Raw genomic sequence first — 20,488 nt, forward strand, 5'->3', positions numbered from 1 at the left:
TCAGGGGTTGAGAAGAGCGGGGTAGAAATGTGCCAAATAAATAAATAAATAAATAAAACAGTAAGCTGTGGCTAATTGAAAAGAGAAGTAAAAAGTTCAAAATATAATGTGCCTATGTCAGAAAATCGGGCTAGATTCAATTCCATACAGTACTCTCTGTTGCCTGCCATCTATGCGGATTGGTAGATGCCAGATAATTAGAATAATAGAGTTGGAAGAGACCATATGGGCCATCTAGTCTAACCCCTTGCCATGCAGGAAAGGCATAATCAAAGTATCCCTGACAGGTGGCCATCCAGCTTCTGTTTAAAAGGTACTAAGTAAGGAGCTTCCACCACACTCCAAGGCAGAGAGTTCCAATGCTGAACAGCTTTTTTCCCTTCATCTCCATGATGTTCAGGTGGAATCTCCTTTCCTGTAATTTGAACCCATTGTTCCTAGTTCTAGTTTTAAGGGCAGAAGAAATCAAGTCTGCTCCCTCTTCCTTATGACACTCTTTCGCATATTTATACAAGGCTGTTATGTCGCCCCCTCAACCTTCTCTTCTGCAGGCTAAACATACCCAGCTCGAAGTGCTCTTCACAGGGCATTTTAGTCGCTCCCCTCTGAACACCTTTCAGCTTGTCAATATCTCTTTTGAACCGTAGTGCCCAGAATTGCACATAGTATTCCAGGTGAGGTCTAGCCAAAGCAGAATACAAAGGCACCATCATGACTTCCCTTGATCTAGACACTATACTTCTTTTGATGCAGCCCAAAATCCCACTGGTTTTTTTAGCTGCTGCATCGCATTGTTGGCTCATGGTTCAACTTGTCATCCACAAAGACTCCCAAGATCCTTTTCACATGGACTGTTGTCGAGCCAGGCGTCACCCATCCTGTATCTTTACATATCATTTTTTTCTGCCTAAGTGTAGGATCTTACATTTGTCCTTGTTGAAATCCATTTCGATAGTTTTGACCCAGCTCTCTAATCTGTTAAGGTCATTTTGAATTCTGACCCTGTCCTCTGGAGTATTAAAAGGTAAAGGTTTCCCCTTGACATTAAGTCTAATCGTGTCCGACTCTGGGGAGGCGATGCTCATCTCAATTTCTAAGCCAAAGAGCCGGCGTTGTCCATAGACGCCTCCAAGGTCACGTGGCCAGCATGACTACATGGAGTGCCGTTACCTTCCTACTGAAGCAGTACCTATCGATCTACTCACATTTGCATGTTTTTGAACTGCTAGGCTGGCAGAAGCTGAGGCTAACAGCGGGAACTCACCCAACTCCCCGGATTTGAACCACCAACCTTTCGGTCAGCAAGTTTAACCAGTCTACTGTATTTATATTTTGGGGAAGTTGTAAAATTACAAGTCCCATGATTCCATAGCTTTGAGCTATAGCAACTAAAGCGACGTCAAACTGCATTCATTCTGCAGTGTTCATGCATCCTCTGTCACTTTCCCAATGGGAAGGGGAGGGGCGAGGAAAGGGTGCCCAAACACTAAGATCCATAATTTGTATTTTTATTGGCAAAGGGCGCTGTCAATCTGGAACGACCCACCAATGCTGAGAAGAGGGCGGGGTGAAGAAAGACACCCCACACCCTTACATTCATAGCTTGTACTTTATTGGCAAAAGACGCTGCCAATCTGAAACAACCCACCAATGCTGAGAAGAGGGCGGGGTGAAGAAAGACTCCCCACACCCTTACCTTCATAGCTTGTACTTTATTGGCAAAAGATGCTGCCAATCTGAAACAACCCACCAATGCTGAGAAGGGGGCGGGGCGAAGAAAGCCTTCCCACACCCTTATATTCATAACTTGCACTTTATTGGCAAAAGACGCTGCCAATCTGAAGCAACCCACCGATGCTGAGAAGAGGGCGGGGCAAAAAGATTCCCCACACCCTTTCATCCATAATTTGTATTTTATTGGTAAAGGGAGCTGCCACTCTGGGGTGATACACCAATGCTGAGAAAGAGGCGGGGCAAAGAAAGCTTTGTTACTCCATGGAATCATCCCGAGCGGAAGGGCGTGGTTTGTTTACAAGCGGAAGCAGGAAGTCTGTTTCTTGGCAACGGGTGTCTTAGCCCTCGGGGCTGGGGCCGTGCTGAGGGGATGGAGGTGAGCTTGACCTGCGCCGTGTGCCTCTCGCTCTTCGAGGAGCCCGTCACGCTCCCGCTCTGCTCGCACAACTTCTGCCGCCGCTGCCTGGCCGAGTGCCTCAGCGCCGCCGAGACGACGCCCGCGGCCTCCGGGCGGGCCTCGACCCGCGCCACTCAGACCAGCGACGGAGGCGGAGGAGGCGGCGGCGGGACTTTGTCGGTGCCCTGTCCGCTCTGCCGCAAGCTCTGCCCGCTGCCTCCAGAAGGCGGGGCGGCCTCCTTGCCGGTGAATACCACCCTGGCTGAGGTGGTGAAGCTCTTCCGGGCCAGCCATGGCGCCCAGGCCGAAGCGGGGCCCGCGGAGGCCTCCTCGACGCTGGCCCCGCAGCTGGCGACGCTGGGCCTGCCCTGCGGGAAGCACCCGGGCCGCCCCCTGCAGCTCTTCTGCCGGATATGCCTCCGCGCCGGGTGCGGGCAGTGCGTCTCCGAGGAGCACCGGGGACTCTTCCACGCCGTCAACCTCATCGACATCGTCTACCAGGAGGAGAAAGTGAGCTATGAGGCCCTGGGAATGATGGCTTTACAAGGAAGCCTTTGGCCTTCTCTGCTTCACTAAACTACGGCTGCTAGGATTTTTGGAAATTGCATTCATTATTTTTTATTTATTTACTAGTTGTCCCCTGCCACGCGTTGCTGTGGCCCAGTCTGTTGATCTAGAAAATAAAGTAACGAGAAAGTGTTGGTTTCTAATAGTATATGTAATTTCTTTATGCTTGTGGGTAAACAGTATTTTTTGCTGTTTCTTTGTCAGTGTTGATGTGGAGAGTGTCTGGTTTAATGTATTGGCCGGGATCACTGGGTTGTTGTAGGTTTTTCCAGGCTATATGGCCATGTTCTGGAGGCAATTTTTCTCCTGACGTTTCGCCTGCATCTATGGCAAGCATCCTCAGAGGTAGTGAGGTCTGTTGGAAGTAGGAAAAATTGGTTTATATATCTGTGGAATGACCAGGGTAATGTTTTAGCTGATCACCTTGATTTGCATTCATAGAATCATAGAATCAAAGAGTTGGAAGAGACCTCATGGGCCATCCAGTCCAACCCCCTGCCAAGAAGCAGGAATATTGCATTCAAATCACCCCTGACAAATGGCCATCCAGCCTCTGCTTAAAAGCTTCCAAAGAAGGAGCCTCCACCACACTCCGGGGCAGAGAGTTCCACTGCTGAACGGCTCTCACAGTCAGGAAGTTCTTCCTAATGTTCAGATGGAATCTCCTCTCTTGTAGTTTGAAGCCATTGTTCCGCGTCCTATTCTCCAAGGAAGCAGAAAACAAGCTTGCTCCCTCCTCCCTGTGGCTTCCTCTCACATATTTATACATGGCTATCATATCTCCTCTCAGCCTTCTCTTCTTCAGGCTAAACATGCCCAGTTCCCTAAGCCGCTCCTCATAGGGCTTGTTCTCCAGACCCTTGATCATTTTAGTCGCCCTCCTCTGGACACATTCCAGCTTGTCAATATCTCTCTTGAATTGTGGTGCCCAGAATTGGACACAGTATTCCAGATGTGGTCTAACCAAAGCAGAATAGAGGGGTAGCATTACTTCCTTAGATCTAGACACTATGCTCCTATTGATGCAGGCCAAAATCCCATTGGCTTTTTTTGCTGCCACATCACATTGTTGGCTCATGTTTAACTTGTTGTCCACGAGGACTCCAAGATCTTTTTCACACGTACTGCTCTCGAGCCAGGCGTCCCCCATTCTGTATCTTTGCATTTCATTTTTTCTGCCAAAGTGGAGTATCTTGCATTTGTCACTGTTGAACTTCATTTTGTTAGTTTTGGCCCATCTCTCTAATCTGTCAAGATCGTTTTGAATTCTGCTCCTGTCCTCTGGACTATTGGCTATCCCTCCCAATTTGGTGTCATCTGCAAACTTGATGATCATGCCTTCTAGCCCTTCATCTAAGTCATTAATAAAGATGTTGAACAGGACCGGGCCCAGGACGGAACCCTGCGGCACTCCACTTGTCACTTCTTTCCAAGATGAAGAGGAAGCATTAGTGAGCACTCTCTGTGTTCGTCCACTTAACCAATTACAGATCCACCTCACCGTAGTTTTGCCTAGCCCACATTGGACTAGTTTCCTTCCATTCAATGGTCTGGAAGCGCCTGGGGGGAATCTCTTGTTGAGAGTGAATTGATGTGCCTGCCTGTTTCCTCTCTGTTGTTTTGCTGTTGTGATTTTTGAGTTTTTTAATACTGGTAGCCAGATTTTGTTCATCTTCATGGTTTCCTCCTTTCTGTTGAAATTGTCCACATGCTTGTGGATTTCAATGGCTTCTCTGTGTAGTCTGACATGGTGGTTGTGAGAGTGGTCCAGCACTTCTGTGTTCTCAAATAATATGCTGTGTCCAGGTTGGTTCATCAGGTGCTCTGCTATGGCTGATTTCTCTGGTTGGAGTAGTTTGCAGTGCCTGGAGTAGTTTGCAGTGTCTGGTTTGCCCACCTTGAACATGCAACATATCATTGTCCTTCTTTAAGGGTCCCTTTCAGATCTATGATACTATATCTGTGTGTGAGAGAATCATTATCTATCTTTCTATGACTGGATGGCTCTTTGTCAGGAGGACTTTGATTACGTTTTCTTGCCCTGATGAAGGGGGTTGGATTGGATGGCCTTAAGTATTTTCTCTTGGTTATGGGGGTTCTGTGTGCGAAGTTTGCCCCAAATCTGTCATTCGTGGGGTTCAGAATGCTCTTTGATTGTAGGTGAACTGTGAATCCTATTGACTACAACTCCCAAATGTCAAGGTCTATTTCCCCCAAACTCCATCTGTGTTCATATTTGGGCGTATTGAGTGCTTGTGCCAACTTTGGTCCAGATCCATCATAGTTTGAGTCCACAGTGCTCTCTGGATGTAGGTGAACTACAACTCTCAAAGTCAATGCCCACCAAACCCTTCCAATATTTTCTGTTGGTCATGGGAGTTCTGTGTGCCATGTTTGGTTCAATTCCATCGTTGATGGAGTTCAGAATGCTCTTTGATTGTAGGTGAGCTATAAATACCAGCAACTACAACTCCCAAATGACAAAATCATAATTTTTTGAGTGATGGTTATGAGACGTTTTGTTGCCAAATTTGGTGTGATTCGTTCATTATGCACAGAGCCTTTATATATATATAGATTTCTATCCCGTCCTTCTCACCTCCAAAGAGGGACTCAGGACGGCTTACAACAAGCAACCATTAGATGCCAAACAATACATTAAAACACACAGTTACAATTAAAACAGCAATTAAAATTATTACAAACATTCAGTTTAAATCAGTCCAAAATACTGAGTATTTCTTAAGCAGTAAATGCTCAGTAGTGTTTTTTTGCCAACCATAAGTCAACGTAATGGCAGTTTATTTGGAACATTTATATCCCATCCTTTCATGACCTCCAAGGAGGGACTCAGGACGACTGGCAACAATTTGATGCCGAAACAATAAAACACATCATTAAATACAATCAGGTACCTAAAAATATATATAAATACATTAAAATGGTTCACCAGGTTAAAACGTCATCCAAATCCATCCAAATTGCGGTCCAATAAAATCTCATCATTGCCAGTAAAATCAATCTAATCTGCAAACGCTTGCTCCCATAACCAGGATTTAAGTTTCTTCCGGAAGATCAAGAGAGAGGGGGCAGATCTAACCTCCTTAAGGAGGGAGTTCCACAGCCGAGGGGCTACCATGGAGAAGGCCCTGTCTCTTGTCCCCTCCAAAGTCCTTGTTGATTCATAGGGGGAGACATGTTCGGACAGGTAAACCAGGCCGGAACTGTTTAGGGCTTTATAGGTTAAAAACAGCACTTTGAATTGTGCTTGGATGCTAACAGGCAGCCAGTGGAGCTGGTGTAGTATGGGAGTTGTCCGCTACATGTACCCTGCTCCAATTAATGACAAAAACCTGGCAGTTACCAGAAGCTATGCAGCTGGATGGAAAACAACCATTGTTGTGCAATAACAGTCTATCCATCTGCTGGATCCATCTTTTTTCCTTGCAGCTTTGTAAATAACCAAGCATTATTGGGTTTTTCTACAAAATTGTGTCTTCTTATAATAATCATATTTTTATACCCTGCCTCCACCTCCCCAAAGGGACTCAGGGCGATTTACATGGGGACAAGCCAAAACGGCATAATAAAATAGCACATTAAAATAGCACGGGGACGAGAGACAGGGCCTTTTCTGTGGTGGCCCCCCGGCTGTGGAACGCCCTTCCTATGGAGGTAAGATCAGCCCCCTCGCTAATGGTGTTCCGAAGAAGATTAAAAACTTGGATGTTTGAACGGGCATTCGGTTAAACAGTGCAATGAATGTGATGATTACGGGAATGGAAATTTGGACGATGGATTGGATCACGACTCTAGTTATGAGATGCATTGTGTTGTCTATTGTTGTGTCAATATTGTATATTATGCTTTTATGGTTTTAAATTGTATATCGTTGATTGATTCTTATCCTTGTTGTAAACCGCGTTGAGTCGCCTTTTGGGCTGAGAAACTGCGGTATACAAGTAAAGAAAATAAATAAATAAATAATGGCAATATAAAACAGAATGAAACAACATTATAACAAAATATAAAAGCAAAACATCAACTAACAACCAATGAGCTCTATAATAACAATCAGTTTCTGGGAACGGGTGGGAGGACTGATGCAAGAACAATTGTGATGATAGGACTGATGAATAAAGTGCATCGATCACATGACAACAATGAAAATAGAGGGCAATATTATGAATTTAAGCACCGAAAAATACTAAAGTTCATGGACAAAATTTTGGATCCTAGTTGGGGACAACCATGTCTTTAAATCTTTGCAGAAGATGGACAGGGTGGGTGCTAGACTAATCTCCTTGGGGAGGGAGTTCCCGAGTTGGGGGTCACAACTGAGAAGGCCCCGTCTCATCTCCACCACCTGTGCCTGAGATGGGGGTGGGAGAGAGAAGAGTCTCCCTGGGTGATCTTAGAGATTGTGTTGGTTTGTAGGGGAAGATGTGGTCATGAAGATAAGCAGGTCCCAAACAGTTTAGGGCTTTATAGGTAATAACCTGCACCATGTATTGGACCAGAAACTTATTGGTAGCCAGCGGAGCTGTTTAAATGGAGGTTGACCACTCCCTGTAATTTGCTCCTGTTATCAATCTGGCTGCAGACCTTTGTACTAACTGCAGTTTCCAGGCCGTCTTCAAGGGCAGCCCCACATAGAGTGGATTGCAGTAATTCATAGCCTTTTGGAAAACACCATTTGGAGATCATTATTTATTTACTGCACATTTACCCCCGCTTTATCTTCACCCTGAAGGGGACTCAGAGCGGTTTCCACTTCGGCAATGATTCAATTCCACATAGCGACATAATAGCAAATAAATATATAACACATTTAACTTTAAATTATAATAAACCATATAAATACATTTAAATAACAGATTAAAACCATAGCATCTAATCCCACAGTCATAGTCCCAAGTTTGTCTTAACTTCGTGGTTGCTATTGCACTATGGATGTGTAAATCCCCAAACACTTGATTCCTCAGCCTGGTTTTAACTTCCTTTCTGAAAACGAGGAGGGAAGAAGCCAATCTATTTCATAATCTGGCTACCAGTATTTAAAAAACTCAAAGATTACAGCAGCAAAACAACAGAGGAAACAAACAAGGACATCTAATCACCTGTCAACAAAAGATTGCCTCAGGCACTGCCAGGCCATCAAATGCTAATCAAGGGGATCAGTTGAAACATTCACACCTAGTTCCAACAGACAAGAGTCCTTTGTCCCACCCTGGTCATTCCACAGATATATAAACCCCTTTTCCTAGTTCCAACAGACCTCACGACCTCTGAGGATGCTTGCCATAGATGCAGGCGAAACATCAGGAGAGAATGCCTCTAGAACATGGCCATATAGCCCAAAAAAACCTACAACAACCCAGTGATTCCAGCCATGAAAGCCTTCAACAATACAATATTTGAAATGTGGGCCTGCGTTTGGCTGATTAGATAGTCAAGATAATTAGGATTGTTGTTGTGTGCCTCTGTTTCAGACTTAGGATGGCCCTAAGTCTAATGTTTAGAGCAAAAACTGCATAAATGGCCTTGGAAGGCCGTATCCAGCCCTTGGGCCTTAGTTTGGGGACCCCAGGTGTAGAATAAACTTGCACAATCTCTGACCCTCCAGGTGTTTGGGACTCTTACCTCCCAGTAGCCCTAATCCATTTGCCCAATGGTCAAGAATTCTTTGGACTGAAGTCCAAAACTCCTTGAGAGCCACAGATTGTGCAGGTCTGGTGTAGATGCATCACAAGGAAGGAGATGCTTCCTTCTTTCCTTCTTCCCCTGCAAACCCATAGTCCCTTTTAGGCCCCATCTACACTGACCATAACTACTAGTAAGCAAAGCAAAGTCTGTATTTTTCAGCCTCTGCCCTAGAGCTTTCCAAACATTTCATGCTGGTGACACCTTTTTTCGTAACACAGTGTTTCAGTGTGTTATGAAACCAACAGAATGGAGGTTAAACCAACACTTTATAAGACATACACATACCTAAATTGCAATATCAGAATGTATGGGGCAACAAGTATCTCATGGACACTTTTCATTTAAGTTTTTTAAAAAATATATGATTTATTGCTTGTTTCATATTGGCACACATGTTCTGAAAGCTCTGCTCTGTAACCTTTACAAGCAGTCCCCAGCTTTTGGACAAGATAGGTTCTGTAGTTTTGTTCTTAAGTTGAATTTGTATGTAGATAAGAAAAAAATGGATAGCATAGGAAAAAGTTAACACCCATGTGGTATTTGTTTTGCTTTGTGTGCCCCTGTTCAGAAGATTTCACCTCATGTTCTGTCCTTGTGAGAATTGGGTTTTGAAAATGTTGGCTTGTCATGAAAACAAGGATTGGTGATAAGGCTTCAGAGAAGATATCCTTTTCCCCATGATAACTCTACAGGAGTGAATTTCCATTCTTAGATTTCCTTTCACTTCCTGTTGTCTCACTCCTGTTCGACAATGAAGCCAGATGTAAGTCAAATATTTGTAATTTGAGACTGCCCGTGTTTCAAATCAGGAGCTGTGGTATTTATAGTACTAACCAGCTCTAATGGAACTTAAAGGTTAATTAACGTAGATTAAAATTTCCTATCTTAGTCTTTGTAGAAATTAGTTAATACTTCAACAAATGACAGGGTAAAAGTGAAAAACCTCCTTCCTACTTCTTCCAAAATATGAATACAGTACAACCCCTCCATCTGTAAGGGTCTCTTCCTGGACTTAACACAGTTAACAAAAACCAAGGATAACAGTGAAACCTATTGAAAGAATTGTGCCGTGGGATCTAAGAAATACCTAGAGAGGACCTGCTTTCTAGACATCACTAAGGCCACCAGCACTATTTTGTGGTCAACTTCTGGCAGCAGCATTGCATCGAATTTCTCTGGAGGACCTTAAAAGTGTCAAGAGATGACATGTTTTGTGAGATGCAAGTAAATGAAACTGCGGGTACCAGTCCCATGGATATGGGAGTTGTACTGTACCAGTTTTGAAGTTCTGCTTATGTAGGTGATGGTCATGTACAGTAGAAAAAATTAGGTAGTTCGATTATATCATACTGATCTTAAGCAAAAAAAGGTATTTGTAATTATATATGTTGTTGAATAAAGTTCAGTCGGTTTCAGAATAACACATTGTTATAAATATCTGTTTTTACAGCTGGCCTTCTATAGCAATCTAAAGAAAATAAGAGAGTTACAAGCAAACCTACTGGAGGAAACAACTTCATCAGCTAATGCAGAGGTAAGCTGAAATTAATGCAATGACAAAGAACTGAAGAGAATATTTAGTTCAAGTAAACTCAATCTACAACTATTCTGTGCATGTTTAAAAGAGAGCATTATTGTTACCTGGTTTGTCATGCATTTGTTTGCTAGCTGTAATGCCAAGTGTTGCTCAGGAAAATTACGATTGTTCAGTTTCATTGTTCAGTTTCAATTTATGACACTATGTAACACAATTTTTGTTCCTGGGTTATAAATGCCATTTCCTAATCTATTCTATTATAAAAACATGGAAAAAGTTTACTAAACTGCAAAAATGTTTTTGTGGGACATCCTACAGCACATTTTGCTATAGTTTTTCAATGAATATCTCATAGTTTGTTGAAACAATTCAACATAGTTGATAGTAGCAACAAACATAAAGTTTCTGGCGCATAACTACTTTCAAAGTCAATATTGCACAATTAAACAGGAAATAACATTTTCGAACCAGCAACAGAAAAAAATCAAATTTTGTTACATAGTTCAGTTTCAGCTATTTTAAATTATGCATCTTATCTTTCACGATACTCAAATGTTCCTCTCATTGTACATCAGATTCAGTTGACATTGAGAAAGCTGTCTGACATGATCTGATAACAGATAGATAAATTTAATTTTATTCATATAGATTCAGAACTGTCTGTGCACATAGTACTATGTAAAGTAAGTGCGGTCATTCATTTTTCCAAGGGACTTACAGGGTTAAGAATACAGAAACACAAGGAAAAAGAGAGCAGGCTAGGTTGGAAAATCAGGATACACTTTGTGATGGTTTCAATTACCTTTACTTTCATTTAGGTACAGTAAGACATTTCTTCCAAATTTTATCCTGGTAAAGGTCTGTATTAAGAAGAAATAGGAGGGCAATAAAGGGTATGGCTGCACAAAAGACCTTTGAGGAATTCTGAGATCAATATATGTTCTTGGGTTGTAATCATGTGCACATTAAGGCATGGGATTCCATTATTGGTTACATGATTTTAAATACTAATTTATTACTATTCATTTGTGTTCAAAGATTTTAAATATAGTGTGAGAGCATAAACTGGACTGAATTTGTTATCCATAAAGAAAAGGCAACAGTATGCCACGGTCTTTCATGTGTAAATTACTTTAGGATTAAAGCAGATTCATTTTTAGTAATCTCTAGTGTATGGAATCTGCCTAAGCACTCATGCTGGTGCATTCTCAACAACTATAAATAGAAGTGCACTGTTGTTTTTTCCACATCAGGAGCGACTTGAGAAACTGCAAATCGGTTCTGGTGTGAGAGAATTGGCCATTTGCAAGGATGTTGCCCAGGGGATGCACGGATGTTTTACCATCCTATGGAAGGCTTCTCTCATGTCCCCACGTGAGAAGCTGGAGCTGACAAACAGGAGCTCACCCTGCGCCCCTTATTTGAACCACTGACCTTTCGGTCAGCTGTACTGCCAGAACAAGGGTTTAACCAATTGTGACACCAGGGGCACGTAAGAAAATGCTGCAAGCTTTGAACTATTGGATACTCCTGTACATATCACAATCTTATTCACTCTAATTCTTTCAAAAGGAGCAGCATATTATTTTTAAAAATGAACTGTGAATGCCTTCAAAATGTTGAGATTAATGCTAGGAGATATGGGAGTTGCAGTTTAACAACATTGTAAAGACACACACGTGCTTCAAATGTTAATGCCATAATTCTTGAAAAGACTTGGCAAAGCAGCTGGCTGTCAATAAGTATATGCATCTATGTTTATTGTTTATCATGTATAACTACTGTTTTCAGGTAGAAATGCAGAATGAAGAGGAGATTATTAAAACTGAATTTGAAAAAGTCCGTAATGCTTTGGAAACAAGGATGAAACAAATGCTTGAAGATCTTGAGAGCCGTAAGAAATGGAAAGAAAAGGAGTATCAGATATGGAAACGAATGAAGGACGTTCACCGGAAATCCATTGAAAATGTTCTGAATGATTGTGAGAAGATTTTAGATGAATGCAATCCCCAGCATTTCTTAGAGGTAAAAACATTCATGCTATCTGGGCTGACACCATAAATGAAAGATTCAAAAGTATCAGTAAAAACAACTCCATGAATTTGTCATATGTTATTCTAGGCCTGTTTTCTATTCTGTGTTGCACCATTCTTAAAAAGAGTAGTATTTGCTTATACAGGGTGAGGCAGCATAACTTCCTTTTTTCAAAACTTAATAAAATCCATTGTATGAATCAGAAATTTTTAATGTTTTTAATAATGTAGGTGCATACCTAAAGTTTTGTTTTACATAGTTTTGAAGATCAAATTAGGTAGGTGACGTCCCCCATTCTCCATACACTGAGTAAACTGATTTCTGGCATTTGTCATGACTCTTGCCAGCATAGCAGGAGTTAAGTTGGCAATTTCTTCCCAGATCTTGGTCTTCAAATCTTGTAGGGTCCTTGGACGGTTCACATAAACACGAGATTTCAAAAAACCCCATAGAAAAGAATCACAAGGGGCCAAATCTGGAGAGCGGGCTGGCCACTCCAAATCCTCTTGAAATGTAGGCCTCAATGGCAAAAGCACGCTCCTCACTTTTCCAACTGGTGACTGAACTGTGTGACTGAACTGTGTCAGGACAAAACTTTATACTCCCACCTCTCGAATGAGACCACTAGCACTCCGCTACGTCTTCAACCGACTGAATGGTGTGCATTTAAAAAAAGAAAGTTATGCTGCCTCACCCTGTACTTCCAGTTGGAGTTTGTGTCCGTGAAGACCAAGGCCTGAGTTCATTTTAACGATGGCAAAATCACACAGAAGGCAGTAAGGCTGATGTTTATTTTTAATCATAAAGTAAGGCACATTACACATTTCATAAGATCCTAATTATTACAATCAGTATAAAATTCGGTATAAAACAAAAAGGTCTACACTAAAAGGTGAGCAAAATGAAAATAGCTTAGTGTCTTTTCTGAATATTAAAAGTTGGGGAACTTACCAAGCCTCTCAAACCTGGTGCAGCAATAGAAAAAGATTGTGTCCATACAACTTTTTGGACCCCCCCCCCCCAAAAAAAGTTGTATGGACACTTTTTGGGGGTGTCCCCTCCCCCAAATGTTGAAAAAAATGTAGCAAGAATGTATGGAATATACATAATGTATTGTGGCTGAAATGCTGATACATGACAGCCGTATAGATGTTGATTCAGTTATCTTTAAGTATATACCTTAATTTCCATCTTCCAAACAAAAACAGAAAGCAGGGCTAATACGAATGGAATGTCCAGGATGGCCCATATCAGTCAAAACAGCATCTAAAATTAAGTACTCAAATAATCAACACAACATTTTCTGAACAACATTGTCCTCTTTTTGGGAGGAACTCTCAGACATGCAGTTTTGAAAAGCTGCATATTGTGTTATCCTGCTTTGCTTTTTGGTTCTGTTCAGTGCAGGAAATTAGTATTTTGGCAGGTAAAATTTTCTCTTGCAAGTATATCTAGGGTGCCTGACTGTTAAAATAAGGGTTCTCAAAAGAAATCCTAGTGCTTCCACTCTGAAACAACACAAAAAAGTAAAGCGAATTTTCCTTCCCAACCTACTTTATTCATAGAATCACAGGGCTGGAAGAGATCACAAGGGCCATTCTGTCCAACCCCCTGCCATGTAAGAAAATACAATCAAAGCACTCTCAACAGATGGTTGTTTAGCCTCTGCTTAAAAAACCTCCAGAGGAGACTTGTCTGCAATGACATAATAATTAGCATAAATGGTTAAATATCTGATTTGTGGTATGCATTCTGATAAAGTAGTAGGCTTTCAAAAGAAGTATTTTATTTTTTTTCTATTATGTTTAATTGACAGGTTGCGTGCAGCTTGAATCAAAGGTGAGCATGTTATTCTTTATTCATGAAATGGAAAAGGGTACAGGAAGTGAAATTAAATCTTTCTGACAATTTAATGATACACTCAGCAGTGAAAAATCTCACAGTGGCTCTAACCCCACACAACACTAACAAAAGCAAAAAATACAACTTAACAGGTGATTTTCTTCACATATTTATTTTTACCTGTGTGTATAAATGCTTCAAAATTTTCAAACATTGCAAAAGAACCGGTGTACACTGCTGCCTGGTGTACACATGTCCAGGTCCACCAAGTACTGCCACCCCCACATTTGTAACTGAGAATCACATGTTTGTAACGTGGGGACTGACTGTGGTTCTTGATTCAACAAATAGCCTCACCTGAGTCATACTTATTCCAGGAGAAGTAAAACCATGGGCAGAATGCCCCTCAAGCCCCTGGAAGGCATTTAGGAACAGGAACACTGACCCCTGGGACTTCAAAAACATCCTCCAAAGCAGTATTTCTCAACCTGTGGGTCCCCAGATTTTTTGGCCTTCAGCTCCCAGGAATCCTAACAGCTGGTAAACTGACTGGGATCACTGGGAGTTTATCTGGAGACCCACAGGTTGAGGACCACTGCTGTAAAGCCACTTCCCCAATGTCCGGTTTAAGTACCGTATATACCCGAGTATAAGCAGAGTTTTCCAGCTCTTTTTTAGGCTGAAAAAGGCCCCCTCAGCTTATACTTGAGTCAAAGTTATTTATTATTTTACTCTGTTAGTGTTATTTTTAATTACATTTTTATTTTACTCTATTATTATATTTACATTATTTTACTCTTATTATTTTATTACATTTATTATTTTACTCCATTTATTTTTATCATTACATTATTATTTTACTCTATGATTACATTTACTAATTTACTCTCGTTGCTATTATTACATTTATTATTTTACTCTATTTTTACTATTATTACATTTTCATTATTTTACTATATTATTATTGAAAGGATACATAAGCACATTTACATTGAAGAAGATTAAAATAATTGTTTAATAAAAGTTGTACAATCTTACCTAAAATTACAGTTTTATGTAAATATTCAAAAACATTTCACCTAATTAATGCCTCAATTAATATCATTTATTAGTTTCTATTTTTATTGTGAAATTTACCATTAACTGCTGCATTTCCCACCCTTGGCTTATACTTGAGTCAATACGTTTTCCCAGTTTTTGTGATAAAATTAAGTGTCCCGGCTTATATTCAGGTTGACTTATACTCGAGTATATATGGTACACATAAATAGGAATTTCCTATGCTACTAGAGAAATACAGTTGGAGCTGAAGCAGTGGCTAATCTATGTGATTTATATATTTTGTCACAGATTTTGTGAATGTTGTAATTACAGAGTGTTGTATGTTCTCATGTTTGTTGAGCAATTTAGAAATTCTTGATGTTATTGATTCTTCAGCAGCAGTTATAGAAAAGTTACAGAATCTTCTAATTTCAATACAGAATGGAAACTCAGCTGGACTTAATGCAAATGGCATCCAAACATGAAAATCAGTCAGAACACAGAGAAAGGCAAATGGATACCACATCTGTAATTAATGATATCTTAGCCCTAAATCTCACTGCAGTTAATTTGGATACTGACACAGGTAGGATGCTGTCACTATTGCTCAAATATGATGTAGTCTCTCTATAATACAAAATCCTTACTTCTGAGATTCTGTATTTTTCAACTTTTAAAAACTTTTCTTCCTGCAGCATTAAATTCTTAAAATAAACAAATGTCCCGTAAGTTGATTAGTATACAAATATAGCTGTAATTACTTAATTTTGATATTTTCAGAAAATGAATGTTTGCATAAAAATAAGTAAAGTGCTTTCCATGGTGTGTTTCATAACATTGGTTTTGCTGTCTCTTGAAAAGCAGATATTCCTCTCAGTGTTAGTGTATGTCCCACATCTGCAAACTATGGAATTAAGTGGGAAGATAAGAAAAACAGAAAGGATGCCTTCTGCGTAAGTTTCCATGTGTAATTAATATAAATGGAATATAATTTATAGATCAATTCATCAATATGGTGTTTCATTTCAATATTTTTCTAGCCAGTGGCAGGAGAAGACACTGATTTGTTTGGTATCCGAATTCCTACTCGGTATATGTCAATATCTGCAGGAATTGAATTTGGAGACATGAGTCATGAGGTAGGCTACTTATTTAATATTTCTATAGAGTAATGTTCAGAAATGTTTGTGGTGAAAACCTTTCAGTGTCCCTTTATGCATAATTATATTCATTTTCATATCTACCTCTACAGTGTGGAAAACATTACATGTCAGCTGTATGGCTTGAGTGTTCTTATGGGCTATGAATAGTAGAGTCATGAAAGAGACCACATGGGCCATCTAGTATTTCTGCCATGTAGAAAAAGGACAATTAAAGCACACACACACCCCCCCCCCCCAAAGGCCATAAAGCCTCTATTTAAAAGCCTCCAAAGAAGGATCTCCCACCACACTCTGAGGCTGAGAGTTCCACCGCTGAACAGTGCAACGGTCAGGAAGTTCTTCCTAATGCTTAGGTGGAATCTCCTTCCCTGTTATTTGAACCCATTGTTCTGAGTCCTAGTCGCCAGAGCAACAGAAAACAAGTCTGCTCCCTCTTCCCTGTGATATCTTTTCAAATGTTTAAACATGACAATCATGTCTCCTCTTAACCCCCTCTGCTACATGCTAAACCTACCCAGATGAGAATCTTTTTATATTTTAAGAACACTTGCCCATCCTAGTATAGATATAGTACCAAGACATGAAGAGATAGGGCTGAGACCCAGTCGAGTATCACCACATCCTTTGACTGTGCATGATCTATTATGCCTTGGTCTGACCACACCTGGAATACTGTGTCCAGTTCAGGGCACCGCAATTGAAGGGAGAGGTTGAAAAGCTGGAATGTGTCCAGAGGAGGGTGACTAAAATGATCAAGGGTCTAGAGAACAAGCTCTATGAGGAGCTGCTTAAAGAGCTGGGCATATTTACCCTGAAGAAGAGAAGGCTGAGAGGAGACATGATGGCCATGTATAAATATGTGAGGGAAAATCATAGGGAGGAGAGAGCAAGCTTGTTTTCTGCTGCCCTGGAGACTAGGATGCAGAACAGTGGTTTCAAACTACAGGAAAGGAGATTCCATCTGAACATTAGGAAGAACTTTCTAACTATGAGAGCTGTTCAGCAGTGGAACTCTCTGCCCTGAAGTGCGGTGGAGGCTCCTTCTTTGGAGGCTTTTAATTAGAGGCTGGATGACCATCTGTGAGGGGTGATTTGAATGCAGTTTTCCTTCTTGGCAGGGGGTTGGACTGGATGGTCCACGAGGTCTCTTCCAACTCTATGATTCTATCATTTATAAGTCTAGGAGTGTTAGTAAAAAAAAATCAATTTAAAAACTTTAGGTGAGTCTTATGCACAGTTCATTATAATTACTGTACTTTAACTCTTACAAAAAAAAATCCTCTGCTCTGAGTCGAATGGTGAAAAGTGTAAGAGCTTAATCCATCCCAGGAGAACCTCTGAATTATCCTCTACCCATTGACAGGTCATATCAGAATTTATAATTTTAGCCCCCAGACCTGTCCTCAGTTTATACTTGAGGTTGGATTATAAGGTAAAACTTTTCCCATGACATTAAGTCTAGTCATGTCCTACTCTGGGGGGATGATGCTCATCTCAGTTTCTAAGCTGAAGGGGCGACGTTGTCTATAGATCCCCCCAAGGTCATGTGGCCGGAATGACCGCATGGAATGCTATTACCTTCCCACTGAAATGGTACCTATTGATCTACTTACATTTGCATGTTTTCAAACTGCTATGTTGGCAGAATCTGGGGCTAACAGCAGGAGCTCACCCCGCTCCCCAGATTCGAACCACTGACCTTTCGGTCAGCAAATTCAGCAGCTCAGTGGTTTAACCCGCTGCACTACCAGAGGCTCCTTTTTTAATATATGAGTATATATGGTAGATAATTTTAGGGGAAGTCTGTAAAATACTCCATATCCTCAACCTGCACCTTACTGAATACACATTACCATTGTGTACAAGGATGGACCACAGTTTTGATAAATCTGAACATATTCACTGAAGACGTTTATTTCAGAATCAGTTTGTGGTTGGGGAAACTATTAGACTAAATTTGGTATCCTCTTTAATTTCAGGAAATGCGCTATAACTATTACAGGAGACGTCAAATACATCCAAGTACCTTGCAGACACAGGCCACTCCTGTAAATGAAAACCATGCATTGCCAAAGTTTCTGTTTTCCGAAAGCACTTCATTTGCTCCTATTTGCCTTCCTGCCGAAGCAGAACATCAAAAGAAACAGAGGATGCAAGCGTTGGAAAGACAAAGTAACAAGGGAACTGGTTGGTCTGATCCAGTTGGTTTTACATTCGAGACACAAGCTGTGAACTTGAATTTCTCTGGCTCCAACAATAATTTGCCTCAGTTCAATGTGAAAGAACCTCAGAATAATAGCAATGAGAGCTCACTGTCAAAAAATAGCAAGAACTGTATGAATGCAGTAACAAATCCCGTGCTTCCTGCAGTAACAGTTCCTTCAGAAACGCATGTCCCCTCAACTTTGTTTTCAAAAGTGCCCGTGACAGCAGCAACATCTGCACCTACTTTAAGCCAGTGTCCTTTAGGTGGTGCTGCAGAACAGCCAACTGCACCTCTAGATTCCAATTCAATTGGCACCTTCACAACACCTAAAGGGTCAGGCTTCTTCTTCGGGAAAAAAATGGAAGTATTCCCCACGCTTTTCCTTGGAAAATCTGTAAGCCAAGATTGTGACACTGGTAATATAAATGGGTATAACTCCTCAGATTCTGTAGCTACTACCACTACTACCGTCACAGGTTCTAAGCCAGTCACGTCAGTTAGTGAGAATGCTTCCTTCTCAGCTTTTTCTACTAGTTCCAAAAGTGATTGTTTTCAGAAAACTAAACTAAGCAGTTCAGGTCAAACTTCCTTTACTCTTCCTTTTGAGAATATACAGCAAGAGAACAAAGCAGCTTGTTTCAGTATGGAGACCAATAAGGGGCACAATTGTCTTGTTGCCTCATCTGCAGTATCTTCTAAGGACTTGGTTTGTACCTCTAGCTTCACGTCTAACTTGATATCTGGTTCAGCTTTGGATCAGAGAGGTGCTTCCAAAAAGCAGGCTGTTCCTACTAAGCTGTCTTCTACTTGTTTTTGGACTAGCGAAGAGGCATGTCTGTTTTCTTTCAAAGGAACCATGGACAATCATTGTGACATTCTAGCCACGCAACCTTTCAGCAGAATTAAATACGTAAATGTTAAATCAAAAATGAAGTCAAATGAAAAATACTCAGCTGCAACAAGCCCTGTGCCCACTCAAGGACCTGAAAATCAGGTGGCCTGCTCTTCCTCCATTGCCAATGGTTCAAAACCAGAAACTGCTGATAAGCTTGTTCCTCAGAAAAATGTCTGTGATTCTGCAAATAGTACTTTAACTTCAACTAAACTTACTGAAACAACAAATACATTAGGAAACCATGTACTGGTTGTGGAAGATCAGAAGTCTTTCTCAGTATCCAATGGACCAAGTTGCATAGTAAATTCAGATTCTGATGGGGAAGATGTAAGCCAAGTATCTAATGCTAGTAAATCTAGCACCGTTTCTGAATATTTTTCTCTGGCTGAAGATAACACATTCTCCATTTGAGAGCTGCAGTATCCAATAAAAGTAAACAGATTTTATTGAGGACTATTAACCTTGCATTATTTGTACTTCAAGGTAGCAGTGTGATCAAATTTAATACTGGTCTCAACTCTATTTATAGAATCTAATACTGTATTCTGATGCATTTATGACTCATGAGATTTTCCGAGTTTGATCTCAAATAATTAAGCGTGAATATCATTTACATTAATGAAATTGTGACTATATAACAGCTGTTTTATAATGAATGGGAACATGGGCATAATTTTTTTACATTACTGGCTCCAATACACTAAACATGTTTTTCATAACTAAGTATAGGTCGATTCATTCAGTATCCTTTGGAGCCATGTTTTGTGAAGCCATGAAAAAATCACTGCCTGCTATTCCTTCTACCCCTTTTCTCATTTCTTCATGCACTAGGTAGCTTCCAATTAACAACCAAAATAAAGAGTACTACCTTGAATATTGATATACTAAACAATATCTGGCATAATTGGTTATAAGTCTTAGTAACGAAACCTTAAGCAGATATTTTCTGTTTCTGATAAAGCAATCTGCATTGGCCTTAAAGGGTTTAAGTTGATGGTCAAGTAGGAGACAGGACTAGCCTAGAAAAGGTGTGGAAAATTGGCTAATTCTTACCTTCATGAATGTCAACAGGCAGTGCTCCTTAAAGTAGTGTAGATTGTTGTTTTTAACAAATATACAGCATAATACTATGCCTTTGAGTGTTTATACACTTCCCTTTGAAATCTCTTAAATATTTTCTTCTATGTATTTATATTTTAGTTACACTCAGCCTGCCAAATTTCTTAATTCCTGTGAGTATACACATTGTGGAATTCAGATCTGTTGAATCTGAATAACTACGCCTGTCTTATTCAGTGAAAGAGGTTGGATCTAGTCCGCAAGTTATGAAAGAAGGTTAATAAAGCTTGAAGATGTGGCACAAATA

The 20,488-nt window shown here is 40.6% G+C and overlaps 1 protein-coding gene across 3 annotated transcripts; it reads left to right on the forward strand.

Moving 5' to 3' along the window:
* The first annotated feature begins 1,892 nt into the window (after positions 1-1,892).
* Positions 1,893-19,568, forward strand: LOC132776748 (uncharacterized). Of its 3 annotated transcripts, none has more exons than XM_060778739.2 (8): positions 1,893-2,641; positions 9,855-9,938; positions 11,733-11,966; positions 13,792-13,814; positions 15,299-15,444; positions 15,720-15,811; positions 15,899-15,997; positions 18,001-19,568. In XM_060778739.2, the coding sequence occupies exons 1-8, from the start codon at positions 1,955-1,957 to the stop codon at positions 19,531-19,533; spliced, it is 2,898 nt and encodes a 965-aa protein (XP_060634722.2). In that variant the 5' UTR covers positions 1,893-1,954; the 3' UTR covers positions 19,534-19,568. The 3 variants fall into 3 exon arrangements, with proteins under 3 accessions (XP_060634722.2, XP_060634723.2, XP_067324814.1); XM_060778740.2 differs by having other exon boundaries at positions 1,894-2,641; positions 15,723-15,811; XM_067468713.1 differs by having other exon boundaries at positions 1,904-2,110.
* Positions 19,569-20,488: the final 920 nt, after the last annotated feature.

The sequence above is a fragment of the Anolis sagrei genome, chromosome 5, assembly GCF_037176765.1.
Source record: "Anolis sagrei isolate rAnoSag1 chromosome 5, rAnoSag1.mat, whole genome shotgun sequence".
Lineage (NCBI taxonomy): Eukaryota > Metazoa > Chordata > Lepidosauria > Squamata > Dactyloidae > Anolis > Anolis sagrei.

Excerpts from the sequence above, each read along its gene's own strand:
- LOC132776748 (XM_060778739.2), top strand. The coding sequence starts at position 1,955 with ATGCTGAGAAAGAGGCGGGGCAAAGAAAGCTTTGTTACTCCATGGAAT. Across the intron at positions 9,939-11,732 it reads CTTCATCAGCTAATGCAGAG|GTAGAAATGCAGAATGAAGA; the intron begins GTAAGCTGAAAT and ends TACTGTTTTCAG. Across the intron at positions 13,815-15,298 it reads GCGTGCAGCTTGAATCAAAG|AATGGAAACTCAGCTGGACT; the intron begins GTGAGCATGTTA and ends ATTTCAATACAG.